General features: G+C 39.8%; 1 protein-coding gene across 1 annotated transcript in view; it reads right to left on the minus strand.

The window, feature by feature from the left end:
- Positions 1-21,465, minus strand: part of ATP10B (ATPase phospholipid transporting 10B (putative)) — a 42,365-nt gene that overhangs the window by 11,125 nt on the left and 9,775 nt on the right. Inside the window, exons 2-12 of the mRNA XM_066559932.1 lie at positions 20,152-20,356; positions 17,803-17,888; positions 15,103-15,209; positions 11,415-11,546; positions 8,892-9,019; positions 7,539-7,791; positions 6,379-6,614; positions 3,328-3,507; positions 2,188-2,779; positions 1,567-1,673; positions 784-910 (exon numbers count right to left, since the gene is read on the minus strand). Coding sequence (XP_066416029.1) covers positions 784-910; positions 1,567-1,673; positions 2,188-2,779; positions 3,328-3,507; positions 6,379-6,614; positions 7,539-7,791; positions 8,892-9,019; positions 11,415-11,546; positions 15,103-15,209; positions 17,803-17,888; positions 20,152-20,356 — 2,153 coding nt within the window. The remainder of the gene's footprint in view (positions 1-783; positions 911-1,566; positions 1,674-2,187; positions 2,780-3,327; positions 3,508-6,378; positions 6,615-7,538; positions 7,792-8,891; positions 9,020-11,414; positions 11,547-15,102; positions 15,210-17,802; positions 17,889-20,151; positions 20,357-21,465) is intronic.

Below are 21,465 nucleotides of genomic sequence, written 5' to 3' on the forward strand. Positions count from 1 at the left end.
CTTATGGCATTTAGCATTATTACTCTAATTTTTTAAATCACTGCAGAGATTATGAGAAGCCATAATATAAGCTATTACTTGCAATCACAGAAATTTAACAAAATATGGGCACAAATTGCAGTCAAAGAAAAATGACAACTCCAAAAATCAAAGTCATAAAGAACAAAATGTTTGCAAACAAAATAGAACAGAAAGCACTGAAGTACTCCATAATTTAACAGAATGATGCTGTTAGATATGAGATGAACAATGCAGAAATGTCAATCAATGTAAGTTTTAATGCTAAACATCCTTTTACAAAGTGCACAAAGCAAGCACAACAATGCAACAACAGTAGGAACTCAGCAGCAAGACGCCTACATGTTCAAGTTACTGGATTTTATAATGCAGTTCAACTACCAAAATTCCCTCAAAATTCATGCCCAAAACTGAAGTTAATTTCTGGTATTTTATAGGTTTATCTAAGGATATGTATGCATGATTGAATTGTGGGAACTTCATTCTCTACTGTGTCAGCTGAGCCACAGTAACAGCTGATGTGCATGTTCTTTGCTCAGGGCACACAATAGCTTCAAGTAACTTTTTCAAAGTTACTGCTGCCCCAAATGCACAAGAACTTGTACAGACACTGTCATTGGATTTTATCTCCCTAGCCTGGAGATTTCCAAACCACAGAGGAAGTATTTTAGATATAAATTAGTATAAGCTGTTTGCCATACTGCCAGGACTATCACAGGAGAGCAAGTGATACTTCATGCAATGACAATTCTTATTTTTAGCTACCCAGCAGGGTGAGTTTGGTCTCCAGATGCTGTGCTGTCTCTATTAACAGCTCCTCTCTGTTGTCAATTGCAGCTTCTGCCTCCTGACGAAAGTTGGCCCATTTTTGAAAGTCATCTTCATTCAAGACCTGCATAACACAATTTAAACAGTGTTTATTTGAAATTTAAATAAGAGAGGAATGCCAACATTCTGGATCACAGAGACTTAACTTGTATCCAAACTGGTAAAGTACTGTGTCATCTTTAAAATAACTCAGACTTTTCCAAGAGAAAACTGCAAGAACAAGTAGTTTGTACAAATGACCTACAGCTGAGACTCAAAAATATGACGTAGAGAAACTCCTGCTCACACAACTCTTGCTTAGCTGGGAGCACACAGTTTCTGAGGGCTGATCTACATTTCTCCAGAGCTTGAATATGATCTATTTGTTCCACATTGACAATATGACACTAAAATTTAGTAATTCAGGCTGAGAGAAAGATTTTTGAAAGTTGAATGCCAAGCAAAAGAGAAAAAGGTTGGCTGCTCTGCAGACTCTGTTTCTTGCTTGGAAGCACTGTTGAGTTGGTCAGCTGAGTACTATGGGAGAAACAGAAATAAATGAGATTTGAGACTGACTAAAAATCCCTCATTTGGTCACACTGAGGAAAAAAAGACTCCAGACAAGGCAAATAGATGGACAAAGAGATGGGCTATATCTGGCTGGTTGTCTGAAGGAGAATTATAACCACTATATTTTTCTAGCAATTCTATTGCCATGTACAGAACCTGGTGCTCTCCCACCTTCTTAGCTATGCACAGGGTTCTCAGTCCATCATGGGCATAGTAGTCCAGATGCTTCTGTGTTCTTTCTTTTATTCTTTTCAGTCTCTTGTCTGAGCTAATGTCACCTGTGAAACACAAGGAAAAGATTCCATATTTTAAGTACAGATAATTTTCAATCTAATGGCCCAAGATTAAAAAAGAGTGGGCATTGGAGAAAAGTGGATTCCATTACAATACCAAGTTCTTGAAAAGCTCAAAAGTATTGGCTGTGCAGAAGCTGAAATCTTGCTAAAAATTCCTGTTTCCTTTAAAATAACATTACTTGTGTTTTTTTAAATTAACATTACAGCACTCTTGCTGACAACCTGAAAAGCAATGGTTGGGGCCTTATGACAGTATTATTGCAGAGTACACAATCCCCATGGGTTAGCATTTTCAGTGAATTTTAACTATCCCATTCCATATTCTAAGCCCTTCTGAAGTTGAATAAATATCTCAGTTCTGATCTGCAAGGATAATACTAGACAAAGCTTATTCTTTCTTTATACTCCTAATATCTAGATATACTATGTCATGCAGAAAAGACCAGAGCACACTTCTTGTTAGGAGACACAACAGAAAACCTCCCTGGCTCATTACCTTTGGTGGAGTTGTCCAGCAGGTCCATTATTACAGAGTCAGCGCCTTTTGTGTAGACCACAATCTCCTTGGTTAGAGGGTGTCTCACCACTACAGACATCCTTTTCCTGACTGAGTCAAACCCCAGGGTGTAGAGGATATCAAAGGTCAGGAGTGTGCCCTGGGGCAGCTGCACCGTGACCTGCTCGGGCGTCCGCGACACCAGCATGAAGCCGTAGGCCTGGGCAGCATAGACCAGAGCTGCCTCGTCCGGGCTCTCAGCCTCGTAACAAAAGTCTGCTGGCAGAGAAATGTTTGTTGCAGACCTAAAAACTTCATCCAAGGAAGCAGCACCAATCTCTGTGCTGCCCTTGTCCTGGAGTTCCTGGCCCCCACTGCTGGCAGAGCCGTCGTTGTCATTGTCATTGTCACAGCTCTCCGGCACAGCAAGAGGCTCCTCGGTGTTCTTTGCACTGAAGCTGGCACCAAGCTGTGAGCTAGACTGAGATGATGAAAAAGATTGACTAAGGCTTGCTAATTTTAGCCTTTGAAATATCTGATGAATCTTCTCCAGGGTGATTCCTGAAGGTTTTATTGGTGGTGGGATTGTGACCTAGAAATAGGAGAAAAACAAAGGTTAAAAATAAATAAATGTGAACTTCAAGAGCCTTCTCAAAACCCCTCTCTACTTTTCTGCACCTAAATGACAATAACTGCAAATTCCCCTTTTCCCCTCTCCTTCCATTTAACCGTGGTGGAAGGATTTAATAGAGAAGTCATATGAGAGATGCCATCCAAATTTGATGGTGATTTGTATTTCTGCTTCTGAAGCAAAGATGTAATGAAGCTCTTGTAGTTCTGTCAATTGCCTGGCAGATCAGAGAAAACCCAGTGTGTTCAACAAACTTCTTACAGCATATATAATACAAAATCTAACAGAAAAAGTGCAGATCCTGGGGTAGCCCTAGCTATCATCAAACATTATAAGACAAGCTAGGAAGGGATACACAGGCATGGAAGCAGTAGACATTACAGAAAATGTAAAGGAACTAGAGGACAACAATCAAACAAAGCATTTTTCACCACTTCAGTTTTCACTGGACACTACGTCGTTAAATGGAAGCATGACCCATTTTCCTTGTGTATTTAAAGTTAGATTACCCTTTGTCTTGGCTTAGTAGCTGTGGAGACCAGAACCGTGTTGCAAATGGCAAGAGCAAGAAAAAAATCAGTAAAGGATGTGGAAGTCTTCATGTGTATAAAAGGAGAGAAGCTCTCAGTCTGGAGGGCAGCTTCTCGCACTCGCCGCAGCAGCCTGCTATCAGGAGTCACGTCCTTTTCCTGGAAGAGAAATTACTCAGGATTATTTTCATTCACTCTTGTCCTCAAGGAATAACTGGCAACTTCATAGACTTCTTGAATTTAGACCTAGAAAATGCCTTTTGTACTTAACATCTATGGAAAGATGGTGTCTTTCAAAAAGCTGCATCACTAGATAATTAGAAGGAAATGCATCTTCAAAACGAAGATGATCTCAGAATTTTATTCCTTTTGAGATCTACTAAAAATCAGAAAATTCACTACTGTGCACTTCACTTCAGCAGCAACTTTCTGAACTCAAAAGTTTCCTCTGGAAAAATTGAAAAAATTGATAGGCTAATTGTGGCATCAGAGACAGGTTTTAAAAACAAAACAATAAAAAAAAAAATCAATATTTATCAGAACAATTTTTCTCATCTTTTTCACATTAAGTGAAAACAGCGCTGACCTGAATTTTCAGCCTGAACATATATTAAAAACCCTAACTAAGCTAAAAAGAAAACTGAATAAAACAGCACTAATGATGATAATCATTTAAATTTGCCATCTTTTCAATGTTAACAATTTTGTTAGTGAAAATGCCAATAAAAAATGGCTAGTGCCATTCAGTTTTAAGGTTTCCTCATTAACCTGATAGCATTTCTTCTACTTGATGGCATGAAAACCTGATGACCATGAGACAATGAAAATCTTTGTTAAATATTTCTAATAGCAAGGCACTACTTATTGGAACTATTAAATCTAGAAGGAAATGTACTATCCCTTAATTCATAAGAACTCCTAAAGGTAGAGAGTAAATGTTAATTTTCTGTCATGTTCCAGTGTTGAAAAATGGATTTTTCTTACAAACTTCTCTCTGCTGACATACACACAAGTCTACAAACACACTCTGTATACCAGGAGTACTCAGGATGCTGCAGATTTGTAGCAGAGTAAAAATGCATCAGATGAGGTGACGCAAATTCCAAAGGGCAGGAACTATAGAGACACCAAAAATTTATTATTCCCATTTTATTAATAGGGAATTGGCTCAGGTGGCAAAGGATAGTACTAGGTCTCATTTAAAGATCATACAGGGCAGGCTCTGTGCAATATCTAAATGTTTCTATTTTCACAATTGTCATAGGACATTAAAACAATTTATCCAGTTAGAGTCACACCTTTGAGCAGCGAAGGCTGGTTATTTCCATAACAGCAGCTCAATGGTTTTCTACAAAAGAGGCATTTGATACTAGTTCCTCAGATACTCCTTCACAGTGAATTAAAAAAAATGTTTATTTCTAGAAGAAAAAGAAAAGGCTTGGCAGTAAAAAATGTAATTGGAAAATATACTGGCAAGAAATTTCTTTATCATCCTTCAATAGTCATGACCTATAAGAAGTTCTCAGAAGTCATGGCTCATGGGCTCTCAAGAATCCATGGAGATGTTCTCATCAACTCATGAGGTTTGGGCTGGAAAATACTGGGATAACAACTTACAGAACTCCCTTATTCCAAGAACAGTAGGAGTTCTGAGTGGAACTTACTACATGACAGCAGAACTGAATGAGGTAAGTAGAATCTTATAACAACTGCAGCAGAGTTCTGAGAATTCTGCATTTATCAGACTAATTTTTTTTAATAAAAAGATTTGGATGGGTTTTCCAGGCCTTTAACCTTAATTGGAATTCTAATTTTGAGAGTGTATGACCTTTTAGTGTTCACAAAAGCCTTGTCTGAAACGTCTGTTAAAAAACTTTCAAGAAGAGCAGAACAGTCTGACTTTAATTAGGCTGTGGGTGAATTTGGGAAGCTTCAGACCTAAATTGCAACAGATCCTGCTCCCCCCAGACTGCAGCCTGCACGCTCCAATTGAGGACTCTGATTCTTTGTCTCCCCCTTCCCTCTCTTAGCTCCAGCAAGGCTTGGATTTCTCCTCTCTACCTGTGGCTGTTATCACATTAATTGAAGGGTCAGGACCACAATTAGACTAAGAATGATTTATTGCTTAGATAACATCAGTCTCAAAGGCCATGAGATTTATAAGACAGCAAGCAGTCAGTCTAAGATGGTCACAAGTTCTTTGTTGCAGACAGTATATAACTTTCTAATCCAATGGACAGAAAACTCGCCACAGAGTGTTTTGCTTTTCTAACCTGTCCCCTTGACTTCTTTCTGCTGCAATGTGGATAGTTTTGTCCAATAAGGTCTTGTTACATGCACACACATATGTCTCTGTTATAACATTTAGCTCTCTTATAACTCTTAGCTTATTCTATTCAAACCACAATACTGAGACACTGAAATTTTCCAGAGTAGAAATCCATTTTGATTTAGGTGAAATGTACATCTTTGAGTTAGATCTGTAGCTTGCAAACATAGCTGTTTGGTCTGACTCCTGACCCAGAGATTCTTTCGGATAAAAAAAAATTAGCGGCAAATGTCACTTGAAATCAGTAGAATGAATATGTATGGACCTATTGTGAAATTGCATGCATATGTATTTGAGAGGGAGATAAAAAAGAATCTGGAGCTCCCAGAGGCACACATGTCATTTTAGGGGAACAATTCCCACATGCATTCAGCGCTGTAATAAACATACCGGCTTTACAACTTTCACAAAAGTTGTGGAGTTTGTTTGTTCCACAAATCAATACTACACTATAAAACCCTTCATCATCTTATCTAATACACTTTCTTACTCAAGGCATATTCTATAGAAACAGAAGCTTATGATTTCTCTGTTCAATGTCTGTGTACCTTCCTTTCACACCAATCTAGACATCTCTAAGGCTGTGAATCAAACCCTCTTGAGTCAGTGGAGATTTATCTTTCGGGTTCCCACAGCTTTCCATCCCAAAAGCAGCAGGTGGGGTAAGTTAGAAGGTGTTGGCCCAGGCTGCTGGTACTCACGATGGGGCTGCTGAAGGCCACCTGGGACTGGCTGCTGTCACGCCGACCCACGGACCTGCTCCTGGTGTGGCCCTTGGAATGCGCCCGGTCGCTCTGGCACCTCCTCAAAGGCCTCATGGTGTTGGGCTTGTAGGTGGCTGGTCTCTCCAGATTCATGGGAGGAAGAGTGAAGTGCTGAAGCTTTGCAAAATCCACATTGTCTAAATCCAGCTCTCTCTGTGTTTTCAGTCGCCTGTCTGTAAAAGAAAAATGAAACCTGGCTTCTGATTCTTCACTGATTTTTTTTTTTTTTTTCATTGTTTGAGAGGAATTCCTTGATCAGTTAAAAAACCTGAAACAAACTAAACCAAAGCCAAAACATTTCAAAAGCCATCACCAGAAAAATTTCACTGCCCACTGTCCAGCAGTTTCTGGCAATTGCCACTGTCATTATTGCAAGAAAATAAAAATGTGTTTTCAAAGTGATCAGTCACTTTTATGGGCTTCTCTTAATGTTCTGTCTCTTCAGCTGCTTTTTGCAGTTGGAACAGGAGAGTGAAATATGGTAATTCACAAATCTGCTAATGTTTTCAGTCACAGGACAAACACATCTTTTTGGCAGCTGCTTGCCAGCTTAACAGGATCCTTTCCACTACACAGAGCATGAAAGTAATGACGAAGAAGGAGCCTGAGTCAACACCATGAATTCAGAGCACGAGTGCCACGATCCTCCAGACCCGGACTGCAGCCAGGATCCACTCCAGGAAATGAGTACCTGTATTTTTCATATCACACAGAAGTGTACGTTTACATAGTCACAGAAATAATTACTCTTGGACCCACTGAGTTTAAATATTAACTAGCATCAGTTTGTGAGCTTATAAAAAAGGTTGTCCGGTGTTCATTTAGAAATGAAAGAGAAAGTGTTCTCTTTGAATGCAGGGCAGATCCTGGAGGTGCCTGCAGAGGGATCTGGAAAACCTTTCCCATCTGCCTTCTGAATAATTTAAAACACCTTCACTTTTGTGAATCTCTGTAACAGCAGTCTCCCACAAAAAAGTGACTATTCCACAAAACTCTACATTTGATCAGAGGGCTCAGTATGATTAGGTATTAATATTTAAATTAATGACATTTAATTGTTCAGACAAAAAAATCAAGTATAAAAAACTGTCTCTCACCATTTTCCTGATGGGAAAACTCAATTCCATCAATAGTACAGCGTCGAAATACCATTTTATTTTCTGTTAGTGTCCCAGTTTTGTCTGAGAAGATGTACTGGATCTGTCCAAGGTCTTCAGTAATGGTGAGGGCACGGCACTGGATGGGCAAATCTGCTTCTTCATCATACAGGTCAATGTCATTGTGAATTAAGAAGACTTGGCCCAGTTTGACCAATTCAATTGACACATAAAGAGATATGGGGATTAAAATCTGAAAGAAAGTTTAAATTCTCAGTGAGGGGTGAGATAAATTTCACTGCTTTCTACAGGCAATTAGTCCTGGCACAGGTTGAATGATTTCCAAAGAAACAGCTCTTCCTAGAGACTTATTTTAGGACTGATGAATTCAGGGGTGAAAAAAATTCCTGCACACAATTGTGATGGAGAAACAGGGATAAGTGGCAAACATAAGACTCAATTCCTAGAGTACTAAATTCAATGGTGGGTCTTTCATAGGATGCCCTTACAAAACACATTTTCTGGACATAGGATCATTCTCCCTCTTACCCTTCTGAAACTCTGAAAGGATGGACTAGCACAGACTCTTAGTGCAGAAAAGTTTCACAAACCATTACTTTGCACACAACACTTCCCACCCACAAGCTTCCTTGCCCTCAAAGAATAATGAATTCTTAAGATGCACAAATATTCTGTTTCAGTAATGAAGAGTAATCCCCCAAGGAATCTCTGAGCAGCTCTGAAAGTTATATTCAAATTTTGTTAATATTAAAGAAATTCTGTCCACTTAAATCTCAGTGCTGACATCAAGAAATCTGAAAAGCAAATGTAATTTTTTCCCTCACCCAATAAAATATTCTTTCCCAATTAGGCTTAATCACACTCAGATATACAAGTATCCTACTTCTAATTTAGCTTCTTTCCTAGACCAGATGAACCATACCTAGTTATTATTCCCCACTGGCAAATGGCAATTTTTGTTTCACTGTTTTTCTGAGCTGCTAAGTGGCCTTCTTATTTTGGAATTCTGGATATAGGCAGAAAAAAAAAAGCTGGCATTTAGATGTAAATATCTTTTTTGCGTTTGCTAGATATTCTGAGTTAAAGATATTGTACATGTGTATCCTTGTGGGGTTTCAATAGCAAGAAAATATGAAGTTAGAAAGAAAAAAAAAAAGAAAAAAGAAACATTATTTCACACTTGGCTGGTTTGAAACACTCCTAGCAATATTTTCAAGTAGGATTAAGAAGGCACTGCACAGCTATTAATTGATATTAATTGTTCATTAGCGATTATACTCAATTTTGCGTAGCTTCTTCTGTGGAGGTAACAGAGAGGTTTTTGTCTTTTACCTGCAACAGGATTATCATTGTCAGGAACATGTAGAAACCAGCAAGAACTGGAGCCACAAAATTGCCATTCTGGTCTGGGACATCGTAAGGTGGATGCTCCCAAAACTTTCCTGTCCAGATGCCATGCCCTGTAGGAATGAGGTACAAGACTGAAATGGGCTGGGCAGTGGAGTGAGGGACAAAGCTTCTGAAATGTGCAGATATGGACTGCTCTAACAAAACAGAGAGAGCATTTCCAAAACAATGCTCCCCAAGCAATGCTGCAAATCTTTTGGAGAATGCAGAGCACCTGCAGAGCTCTGCAGCACATGCACATGATTGATATGTAAGTGACAAAGGAGTATTCAGGGATATTTTCATTCACCTCTGCTTCATCAGGTGTTTCCCACAGCTCTTAGCTCTGCACATATCTTTTCTCACTCTGTGTTTCCCTGCTGGAAGACTCCATCTCTATCACCTATCCATAAAAATCCTCAGAGCTGAAGACTCTTTTTCCTCTCACAGAAGTAAACCTTAGAATCTTTGTATATAGACAAACTAAAATATTTCTTATCCTCCCTGACCATTCTTGGTTTCAGTCTGTCTTTGCTAAGAGTTGACAAATCCCCTAAATTCAGTCTGGGCCACTCATCTTTACATTCCTTCAATTAAATCATACCTCAAACTGCTTCTCCCTCTGTGTTTTAAATACCAGCAGTAGATATCATTGCACTGCTACAACAAAGCCTCTGTTCCAGGACTTAACAGCATCCCATCACAATTGTTTTACCACTTTCCATACTTTCCTTATTGAAATAAACTTTTGTAAAGGAGGGTACTAAATTTACAGCATCAGAAGCTTCCCACAGAGCTAAGGCAAACAACTTGGTTTTCCTCATTGCATAATTTGTTCAGATGCCAAAACCTCTATCAGTCCAGCTCAAATCAAACTTCCATTAACAGCAGTTAACCAAGCAGTTGTTTTGCAGCATCTGCCTACTGAAATGCTGCCAAAAATATTCAAATTATTTCAGCAATGCTCTCTGGCTGCTTCAGACCACAGTCACATCTGAACAAGGAGAACTCTGCTCTACAAGCCACTTCTTACCCCAATTTATCACTGTGTGCATGAACAATTCTGATAACTGATCCATCAGTGATACTTTTTCCTAGAACCCTAAATTCAGAGGCTGCAAAGCAACAACTCATGGCAGAGTCTCTGGACATTTGGGATGGCTGAAAGGTAATGGACTTTTTATGCTTTTACATGTTTAACTTAGACGAAGAATATTTTGTTTTAACCTGACTAGATAAATTATTTTTCAAATGCTGATTTTTTTCATCTCAGACTTCTTAAATTGAAGGACTTTATTACTCAAGAGCCCCTACACACCAGACAAGGCAAGTCTCTAAATTCACATGACAGCAGCCAGGGAACAAGGAAAATAAAATCTCTCGTTCACACAGATCTCAGTTGTGAAAGTGAAATCCCATTTTGGTGCCAAAAGTCCCACTGCAACATGAAGCAGTGATGCTAAAGCAGTGATCAAGCCTGTTCAGTTGTTCATCTGTTTTGGATGGTCCTTACTTCCCATGGCATCCCACCTGATGACTGACTGGTGCCACATGACATTCCTCCAGGGCAGGCACAGGAAAACTTGATTTGGCTGTTGCTAAATCAGAGCAGTAGCACTGAGTAAGCTGGCACTGAAACAAGATCCATTAAAAGGAAAAGGGGCTCATGGGAGCCCCTGTCATCTCCTTAAAGCATTGCCCTATTCAAAAGTCAGTACACTTAAAATTTGGTCCTTTGCTCTGAATTATGAGATCCTGTTAATTCTGGCCTGCCTGGGACAGATTGCCATCAGAGCTGCAAGGCAAGCAGGTGCTTGCACACAGTGAAGATGATCCTTGTGAGATTACCAGTCCAGTAAACTCCAGTCAGTTACCAAACACCAGTTAATAAATTCACACGTGGTCACCTGCAAGGACCCCAGAAAAATGCAGGATATTCCAACACAAGCAATTAATCCATTTCACAGCCTGATGTAAAGGGGCTTTTGAGAAGGAAGCAAGCTGTGGAGGATGTAAACTGAATGAATTAGTTAAGAGCAGCTCATGGGTTCTAAATTGTGTGTCTCTGCTCTGATTAATACCACTCCCAAACATATCAGAGGAAGACACTACTGAAATGAAAGTAAAGCAAAATCATTTAACTTTTGCTGCTATGCACAAGGAACAAACACCCCCTCAGGAGGGAAGGAAAATCTCAGCTGACAAATATCCATTCCTACAATGATTCCTACAAGTCCTACAGGATGGCTTTCTCTTGCTTTACATGTTTGATACAATGGTGGGGATGAATCTTATCTGAAACATTTATAGCCACGTTTTCTTCACCTGAATTGCTCAGATTTGCCATTTTAACTCATTGGAAAGACCAAGGAGCCTAAAGACCCCAAGAGCATTCAGCTGTAGATCTCATGTCTGTAACATCCATTTTAATCACCATTTGGGAAATAGATTTTTGTCAGTGGTTCATACCTACAGCTCCAACAAGGCACATCACAAGCAGGAGTCCCACACATGAGAAAATGTCCCTGTTCATCCTCTGCTCGATCCTGCTGCGCTTGTAGCGAGGGCCGCTGTTGTTCAGCATGGCCTTCGTCTCATGACCTTCCAAACACAAATGATATTATCATGGTTATGTAATAGTTTGCATTTTGGTCTGGTTTTTAAAAAAGTATTCTCCCCCCAGCTGAGGGCAGGCTGACTAATGTTGACATTCAGAACTTTCCTTGTCCATCTTCCTATTTGACAGAGTCTAAATATTGCAGTTTACCAAACACCTCCATTATATCACAGGTTTCAGCTGTCATATACATTTTTCTGTCCCAATGATAGCAGATTAAGTAGGATCATAAGGTTTATATAAAATATCAAAGCCAAATATCCACAAGAAGAACAAGAAAATGAATGGTAGTATTATATTCTTGAATTTTATGAACAAATTGTTTAGGTGCTATACAGATTCCTGAAACCTAGATTTGAATATTTTTCAGCAGCAATTCAAAAGCCACTAGATACATTTTGTATATTAAATAAAATTCAACAAGTCAGTGAAAAACAGTAATATTTAGCTTTTCATTATTTGATTGTAAAGTGCTGACAAAACAGTCATATGAGAAATAAAAAAATCCCCAATCCTTAAACTTAGTGAGATAGAGATGAGCAGCTATAATAATAATAATGAAAAAAAAAAGGAGTGCTGCAAGAAGTCAAGAAGCAGAAATTACTTTTTCAGTTCTATTAATGTTATCTAAATTGTGGCTCCACAACTGGGATATCTGGACACCATCTGTTGTTATATTGATTTGTATATTTTATGTTTATTTCTGCAGTCCTTTTCCCTGAAAACACAGACCCTGCAGGCTTGTATTTAGTTTTCATTTGTATGTGCATGATGTGTGTGACAAGGACTGTTTTCCAAACTGCCTTTTAGGTTTCTCTAGGGAAGTGATTTAACTCAAGAACTGGAAGTTAGGTGCAGTTCAATCACACCTGCTGGATTCATTCCAGGTTTACATCAGTGGTTATTAATTAAGAAGGGAGCTAGAGAGAAAATTAGTCTCCAGCCTTATGTTCAGGACATTCACTCAAGAGCTGGGGATCCTGGCTTAATATTCCAATGGATATGTAATTATTTACAAAACCTGGAGCTGTGTCAGTGGGACCAGTTTATGCTACCAGTGCTTCTGTCCTTCCAACTCACACATAAGCACAAAGCCTCTTGTTCCACTTAGGCAGCTATTCAGTGTACAGGCAGGAGATTTGTGCTCACTCCCATACAGGCTGAACTCAGAACAAACCCTAAGCCTTCCCTTTGATGAGTAAAATCTCTTAACCACAGAGCTACACTGAAGGGGACAGCACTGCTGCTTGCATTTCTGTTCCTCCAGCAGCTGTGTGAATCTTATTCCACACTTTTCTTTTATGTCAGGTGTAATGGAATGCTCTGTATTGAAATCAAAACAAGCCAAAGCCCTCTAATCCCTCCCAGAAAGCCCTCAAAGAAGTGTTGATGAATTTATTTCAGGAAGAAATCGTGATGAGCTTATGTCCAAATATCAGTTCTACCATTCCTTTCCACTTCAGGTGATCATCAGGAAAAGAACAGTTCTGTAACAGTTATCACCTTCTAAGGACCAGAAAATCAGAAATATAAGAAATAAACAGCTTTGTTCTCCTCTAATCCTCACGCTTTCCTGTGCTGTAAAGCACAGCACCTCACCTACCCCCCTATTGGTACCTTGTCTCTATTTCTAGATGCTGATGGGCTCATCTAAAATTTTCTGGCACTTTAGTATATGAAAAGCATATAATTCTTACTGCTGTCCCAATCAGAATGAGAAAACTACATTGGCTGTCACTCTGTAATGAGGTTTTTGTGTTTTATGCTATTGCTTTGTGTAGAACAATTTGGGTAGCCATGAAAAGTAGAACTGTCCTCGGGTCAGATGGGAACTGCACAGACCAAGCAATTGCACTAAGTGATGGCTGCACTCCTCACAAAGGCTCCCATTAGAAAGAAAGTTTGAGGAGTAATAGAGTCATAAAAATGGAAAGTGTGCCATCTTATTATGTGACTGATCTTGATTGTTCAGAAAAGGTCACAGACCATGATTAAAAGCCAGAGTATAATCAATGTCAAAGAATCCTAGAAATGAGGCTGATACTGACTGAAGCCAGTCTAATTTTAGGGAAAAAAAACCCCAAAACTTTTATGTTGACATTAACAATAAGAACTCAGTTGGAAATTGATTTGAAGACCTACTCATATGAAAACCACCATGTCTTGGGTAAAACTTTAAAACTCCAACCTTTTCTACTGGCAGCTTAAATAACATAAATGCAGATCCACATTAGGATCTGTGCTGCTGATGAAGGGAACATACTGGGAAATCTGAGCTAAACAGGAGAAAATGAGGAACTGCAACAGGAGAAGGGAAGATAAATTACTCCAATTATATCAGGAATGATCCCCACTGAGATTTTTATACAGTAGCTGCTTTGGAAAAAAAAAGGATTACAGAGTTTGGCTCTGGCTCTCCTCCTCTGCCCAGTGGGCGCCACCCTTGCATGTGGTGTTCACAGAGACACACAGTGAGAGACCTGCAAAGGCAAAGCTGCCTTGGAAACATTTGGGAGCTGCAGACATTCAGAGTCCAGTTGTGGAGCAATGAAACAGACAGTCTGTTGTCAGGAAAATTGTGCCAGGCTGTGGAGATTAATCTAAGCTAAATGACTCTCATAAAGGCGTAACTTCTCTTTTCTCTTAGGTGGCTCAACCCTGAACCCCTTGCTGCTGATTAGGCATAACTAGTTAATATAACTCTACTGGAAAGATAATAATAGCTAATGGGATTAATTATTGTGCTTTAATTGACTTTTATTTAATCTGCAAAGAAGAAGGAAGCTGATACACTCTATCTGATGCAGAAGAGGACACAGCTGGCAAAGCCAATGATAAATCATGCTCACTGAGTAAAAGCAGTGGTAACACTCCAAAGGTAAAAGATGCTGAGGAACAGATAAAGTGACCCACTGCTGAACCTGCCACTGCTGCATTTGGTCTGGGCACCAACACTGCCTCTCTTTGTCCATGTCTCCTGCATGAAGTTCGTGGTTGCACAGACACACTCTGTCTGTGTCAGCACAAACCTGAGCTGCTGCTGCCTTTTCTGCCACCTCCAGCTGCTGCCTCACTTCCTCCTGCGTGCTGGCACTGGCACAGATTGAATGGATGAATGAAATTCACAGATGACTTTTTTTTTTTCCTAATTAGCTCTTTAGCTGCTCCAGTTTCTACCCTGAGGAGCCAGTGAGACCTCCCTTAGGGCAGCTGTGTAGATTTTATGACAGATGGAATTAGTAATATAGCAAGAGCTGAGGGTTAAATACACCTGAGCAATTTTTTACTTGTCTGGATATTTTTACAAGATATTTGACATGCACAAGGATACTGTCACTTGCCAAAGACCCAGTGCAAGACTTGCTGGCTTTGGAGATGGATAAGTAGTACCTTAAAAAAAAAGTTATACACCTTTTCTGTGCACTACCAGTTTTTAAAACAAAATGTCATATTATGTTGCAATATTAGACTATATAGTTATTTTTTTAAGGATATTTACAGGGAAGTTCTCAGTTTACCTAAATAAAAAGTACATCTTACCTGCATATATAACGATTCCTACTGCAGCCTCAGTATTTCTGATTGTACATCCACGAAGCAAGAGGTTTTCAATGTTGAGACCTACCTGTTCATGGTTTGGCTGCTCCCTAGAAGAAATATAATCAAATAGAGCAATTAATTTTTCTCTTCTAATGGAGTGTTAAAGAAAATTTTCACGTGCATGTCTGTTTCAAGCTGAAGTAATTTTGTAGGCCCTTTTTTGCTTTTATTTCCCTCAGCTCCAAGGAAACTTTTCCAGCAAAATGTTACAGAGAAGTCCGAGTCTTTCTTTTAAAGACCACTTGCACACTGTGTGTCATGATGCCAATACAAAGCAAGTTTGGCTTTCATTTGGAAATTTATCTGGCAGATTCAATATCTTATGAAAGAAAACAAGAGTCATTTTGCAACTTCTTACAGCCAAATTTATTTTAGAAAGATGAGCAGAGGTTCAGATGAATACATCTTCACCCTGCAAGAGCCTCTGTGACTCCATCAGCCACCAAAAGTCTTTGTGAATCTCACTTCACTGAAGCAGCCTTTGGGCTGAGGAGCTCTTCCTCGTTCTCATCCTGGACAGAAGACTTTTCATCCTGGCCAGAGGTGCCCCATCACTCACCAGATCCTTCTGCTTGCAGCACAAACTGGTGAAAACCAAAATGTCAGTGCCCATCAGGCAGGAAATTTGTTGCTTGCCTCTGAAAATTGATGGCACACACCTACCCCTACCCACAGCTTTCATTTTACACTGGTAGGTTCTTCCTGAGATCTTTACCAAAGCTGAGAGCTTCTATTTCAGATGCTCTGTCTTGTTCTGTTATATAAAGGTCAGGGTGGGAAAAGACCTTCTTTTTCCTAGAATAATAATTTCTCTCTACTTTCTATTTGGTATTTTGTGTTTCATTTACCAGCAAATAGTCTCATCTCTCAAATGAGGGGCAAGGCTAGGTGTTACATTAGAGCTAAGTGAAGTCCAATGTCTAAGTGCAGCTACACATGATTACACAACTTAAACTTGCCAAGGGAAAAGGTGTAGGTGTCAACAACCTACAGCTGGTGGAATTGTAAAAACGTAATGCCAGAAATCTATTTTTCTTGGAATCTAAATTCAGCCTTGGGGAACTCATTTAATAGAAGCCTTCTTGCATCCCCTTGAACAGAATTTTCTGTGATTGGACATGTCAGATGGATGTCACTAAGTTATTTCTTATCATTTTTTATCAGAGACTGCTCCTGCTATTTTATAGAAAGGCGGTAGAGCCTCAATAATTTATTAAGGGTTCATGGACAAGAAGGTAGCCTGCTCCAAATAATTTGTGTTTACAAAATAGCTCAAATCTCAGCAGACCAAAGACAGAAACTTCACTAACTCTCAGCAAGGAATTTTCCCCACCAAATCCTTTCTTCTATTCCTGAAGAGGGGAGAGAAAGGCAGCTAATTCCATGTTCCATCAAGCAAGTGAGATAATAGGCATTCACCGAGGAGATTTCTGTCACAGACTTTCAGCTGAGAGTTGAATATTTTGAAGCCAGTCCTGAGTGCTAAGGGTGTGTATTTGTGTGTGTGTTTCCTTGTGTCATATCTCCTCCTTTTCTATAATCTAAGTGCTCTTTGCTAATTGGAGGGGTTGCTTCAATTTAGATTGTACCCAGTGATCCCTGAAGCCAACAACCACAGCCAGCAATCAATACAAACTCGACCTCTTTTTCCCTTGTAAGAAATTGCAGCAGAGGAGAATTGGCATTGCTATTAGAGGCACCATTCTTACAGGGCACAGCCTCAAAACCAGATTAGGTATGGTCAGTGCTAATGGAGATAATCCCTGGTTTGCTCTGTCAGAGAGCCAGCCATCTGCAGCTCCTCCAGGTGCAACACTCTCACTGCTTCTTGCAGAGCCATTAATTCCTAGTTTAGCTATTGGTAAATTTAGCAAAGCTGGGGCATGGATGAGGATGCTGGCACACTCATGCAGTTCAATTATTTGCATGACAATGGGGCAGGCATTTGGTCTGGGGCAGTAGGAACTTTGGACAACTCTCTGCTGTGGTGTGGGAATAACCTGCTCTGTGTTGGAGGGTAAGAGAATTTTAAGACATGAGCCATGACACAGAAATTTGCCTTATAATTCATAAATGGGGTTAAATCTGCTGAATTTGCTGTTATGCCTGTACCAGAATTATTTAATGAAGAAAGACAAAAAAGAAAGCTACCCTACTTTTTTATACTAGTCTAGTGCATCAGTTCAATAGCATTTTGCATGCATGTTTGACTTTTCTACCTTTCTAATAAGAAGAAACTCTGGATTATTAGATCTTGGACACCTTTTCCCTGTGGCTGTAAAGGTGAAGAAACCAGAGCCATGCAGATGGATACCTTAAACAATTGGAAGGATTTATCTAAAATCTAGTTTAGTCCAATCATCAGGTCAAATGTACATGAGCTTATGTCTAAGTTTTGAAGAGAGCTGAATCTCTGTGAAAATAATTTGTAGGAAACAACTGTAAATGCAATGCCAAGCCTTGGTTCTACCTTGCCACAAAACAGAGTCCAAGTCTACATTTTATATTGACTTCTGGATCTGGGAATAGCTAATAGTGACAACCATCAATTTCCTCAAAATATGTTCCTTCCATCCAATTCCTCCAAGAGGACTATCAAAGCACAGATCAAAAATGCATTTATGGAAAACAAATACTTACATATAACCTTTGAATTTATTGAGATCATTGTTTGGCATTTCACAGACGATGGTGTTTTGGAAAAATTCCGGTTCAAACACAGTATCCTACAAGAGAAAACACACTGAGTGTCAGATCCAGTGAGTATTTGAAATGCTAAACACCAAAAAAAGCTTAATTTAGACCACCAGGGCTGGAACACTTGCCCTAGCAGGAGATACAAAGACATTTTAACTCATTCAGCCTGAAGCAGAGCTTCAGAAGGGCTGAGCATTTTCCTCCTCTTGGAATAACAAGTGGTTAAATTAAGTGAAGAAAATGCTGTGTAATGAACAAGACATCACAGATGCCAATTAGTGGAAACACCTGTCTTCATTTTAAGTGAATATAACAAAGATAGGAGATTTAGATTAAATATTAGGAGGAAATGCTTCCCTGTGAGGGTGGTGAGGCCCTGGCACAGCTGCCCAGAGCTGTGGGTGCCCCATCCCTGGGAGTGTCCAAGGCCAGGCTGGATGGGGCTCTGAGCAAGGACTCATGGGCAGGGACACCTTCCACTAGGCCAGGCTGATTCAGAGCCCAGTTTAACCTGGCCTTGGACACTTCCAGGGATAGGGCACCCAAAAGTTCTCTGGACCACCTATGCCAGGGCTTCACCCCCTGAAAGGGAAGAATTTCTTCCTAACATTTCATCTAAACCTACTCTCTGTCAGTTTTAAGCCATTACCCTTGTCCTGTCCCTCCATGCTCTTGTCAATAGTCTCTCTCCACCTTTCTTGCATCCTAAACTGAAGAACTAAGCCCAGTTAGTTCTAACCCAACTGAAGAACTAACTGATATGTATTTACTTCCTCCCCATTTAAAGAGTCACTTTATAGGCAGAATTACATCTGAGGGGGTTTCAGGAAGTTCATAAATCACAGGACTAAGCAAAGCTCAAAGAACAAGGAAGAAGCTGGCACACTAAAACCTGCAGTGTGATACCACATCCACTGGGGTTTTTTATCCAGCACACTGTTTACACAAGCACACCACAAGAGCAGGGTGATCCAGGAAGTTTTGTCAGCTCTGACCTCCTGAGCACTGGCTGCCACCAGGGCCAGAATTGCATTCCACCCTGTTCATGTAACAGGAGTTCTTAAGTATAGACATTCCTGGGCATACAGTTTATCTCAATAATAACTCAAAGTCTAAAGAAAATCACCATGAATAGGCAGTCAGGGGCATAATTTAGCACAGGAGTATTTTCTGATATAGTGGAAGACTTCCACACGTTATGAACAACTGAGGCAAAAGTTTGCATTTTGTGTAATGGTAGAGCACCCTGTTCTTGTCTAAAAGGAAAAATAGGTAGAAAATCTAACATGTAAATTAGAACTATGTGACAAAAATGCAACATTTTAAAAACGTTAAGTAGCCAGTTTACTGTTTTTCTGCTAAATCTTTACATATTAAAATTTAGAGTGTGTCTCAGGAACAAAACCTCTCCCTAATCATCACTGGAAGGCACTGGAAAGGGCCTGTGCTATACCACAATATGAGACAGTCCTTAATTGTCTTTGAAAAGTGATTTCCATTTGAACAACAAGCAAATAACACGAGTACACCCCTGATCTCAACTGGCCATGGAAATGGTGTGCTTTGTTTAATGTCTGGTTGCTCCATGGCAGCTGTGTCCCACACACCAGTAATCCCAAAAGATCTTCCTAGTGGCACTGGTACTAATTGCTGAATAAATTAATGTAATTCCTAGAATTATCTGTGAGGTTTTATTTCCTGTCTGCTGGAGTGATTCCAATGGAACAAAGTTTTCCTCCTCGTGTGCTACCACTCCTCGTTCTGGGTTATTTGAAAAACTGCCCTGCTGTGTGTTTAAAGATACTTGAAAATGTAACAGCAATATGTAAGTCATATTTTCTAGTTTATTTCAGGTTTTTCCAACATGAGCCACATGAGTAAAGGAAAGGAAAGGAAAGTAAAGGGAAAAGGTAAAAAGGAAATGATACTGCCTATGAAAAAAAAATGGTGATTTTAAGAATTCCAAGTGAATCACAAACTGATGTCAAACATTTAACTTTAAAAAAAAAACAACTAATTTACTTTGGGTTCCTATTAAACTGCCAGCCCATAGTGCCTTAGAGCAGCTCCAGCTGAGCTCTCACACCTCCACCTGCCTACGCAGTGAGTTCGGTGTGCCAGGACACCAGAGACACAGAATCCATAAGGAAACCCACGGATGCTGTGGCAGGGGACCACGAGCTTTCTTCCAGCTGCCATGCAGAAATAAACCCCTCTGTGCAGTGTCTGGAGACAAGTGTGCCCATTTTGTGGGCGGCACAGCCATTTGTGGGCTGCCCTGCCCAGACTGACCTGGCTGCTGAAGCCCATCACCACGCGGCGCTGCTTGAGGTTGGTCTCCCCGTCCAGGTTGGCGGTCTCCAGGTGGCAGATCCCGTTCTGGTCAGAGGAGTGGAGCAGCAGGATGTCTGCTGGGACAATCTCGTTGCACTGCAGCTGCACAAAGTCCCCCACTCTGACATCTTTCCAGCATTTCTCCACGTAAGCGTGTTCCTCCCTGTGGCATTGAAAGAACAACGAGGGCGATGAGGGGCATTAGGAAGGCAGGACTGCTGGGTTGGGGGGCTTCAAAAACAGAAAACAGGGCATGGGGGCACACCATTTTTAAAGAACCTTTTTTAAAGAACACAGAACAGAAGCTAGAAATTAAGGATTCAGACACTTCCACAGTGCAACTTCATAATTTGTCATATTCAAACTAAATCTTTACATGGAATAAAACATTTTCAGCAGTTCTCTTTCATTCTAGCACTAGTCCTATAATCTGCACAACAAAATATTGCAGGCAGTTCAGACTAACAGCGGTATTTTTGAGTATCTTACTGAAGAAATTCAGATTATTGTTTTTGACTGTGACTGTTTCCTAGACACTTTCCAACATCAGCATATAGCTCCTGAAAGAAGTAAACTGATACTTCAGCTGCACTTGCTTCAGGTCTCTCCAGTTTGTAACTCTCAAGGGGTAGTTACAAATTTTTAGCTTAGTGCAGAGAAACAACTTCAAAAGGTGGAAGAGCTGACAAATGGTCCCTTAGTATTAAGCAAAAAAAATACAACCAGAGCCCAAATTTAATGGAAAAGTTAAAGTAAGAAACAAAGAGCTTGTAAATTAACAAAAAATTAAAAAAAAAAGAGCTTATGGGGTTCAAAGAAAAGAAATTACTATTTCATCAATGAACTAAGCTCAGCAAATAGCAGACATTTTTTGACATTGCATTTTCAGCAATTAATCCTTCAACTGCTCTTAACCATCTAAGCAGACCAGAAACAACACAATAAGCTTTAAAATTAGTTAATGGGAAAAAAAACCACTGCAACAATGGCTTGGTTCCTCTAACTCCTTGAGAGAAATTTATTTTTTCAGGATGAATAACTGAATCATCTTATGCCTTGCTCTGTGAGAGGGAAAATGCTCAGGATACTTTACCAGACAGACAATTAAAGGCTTTTTGTAATGACTCAGAGTCTCATTTTTGGTTAAGTTTTTAATCATCCTCATCTATTGGATGGAGAATACTATCTTCCATTGAAGTGTCTGTGTCAGAGAAGGGGAGCAGTGATGGGAGAGATAAAGTGTTTTGCTGCAGTTCAAAGCCCACATCCAAG

Source organism: Molothrus aeneus, chromosome 15 (genome assembly GCF_037042795.1).
Source record: "Molothrus aeneus isolate 106 chromosome 15, BPBGC_Maene_1.0, whole genome shotgun sequence".
NCBI classification, from domain to species: Eukaryota; Metazoa; Chordata; class Aves; order Passeriformes; family Icteridae; genus Molothrus; species Molothrus aeneus.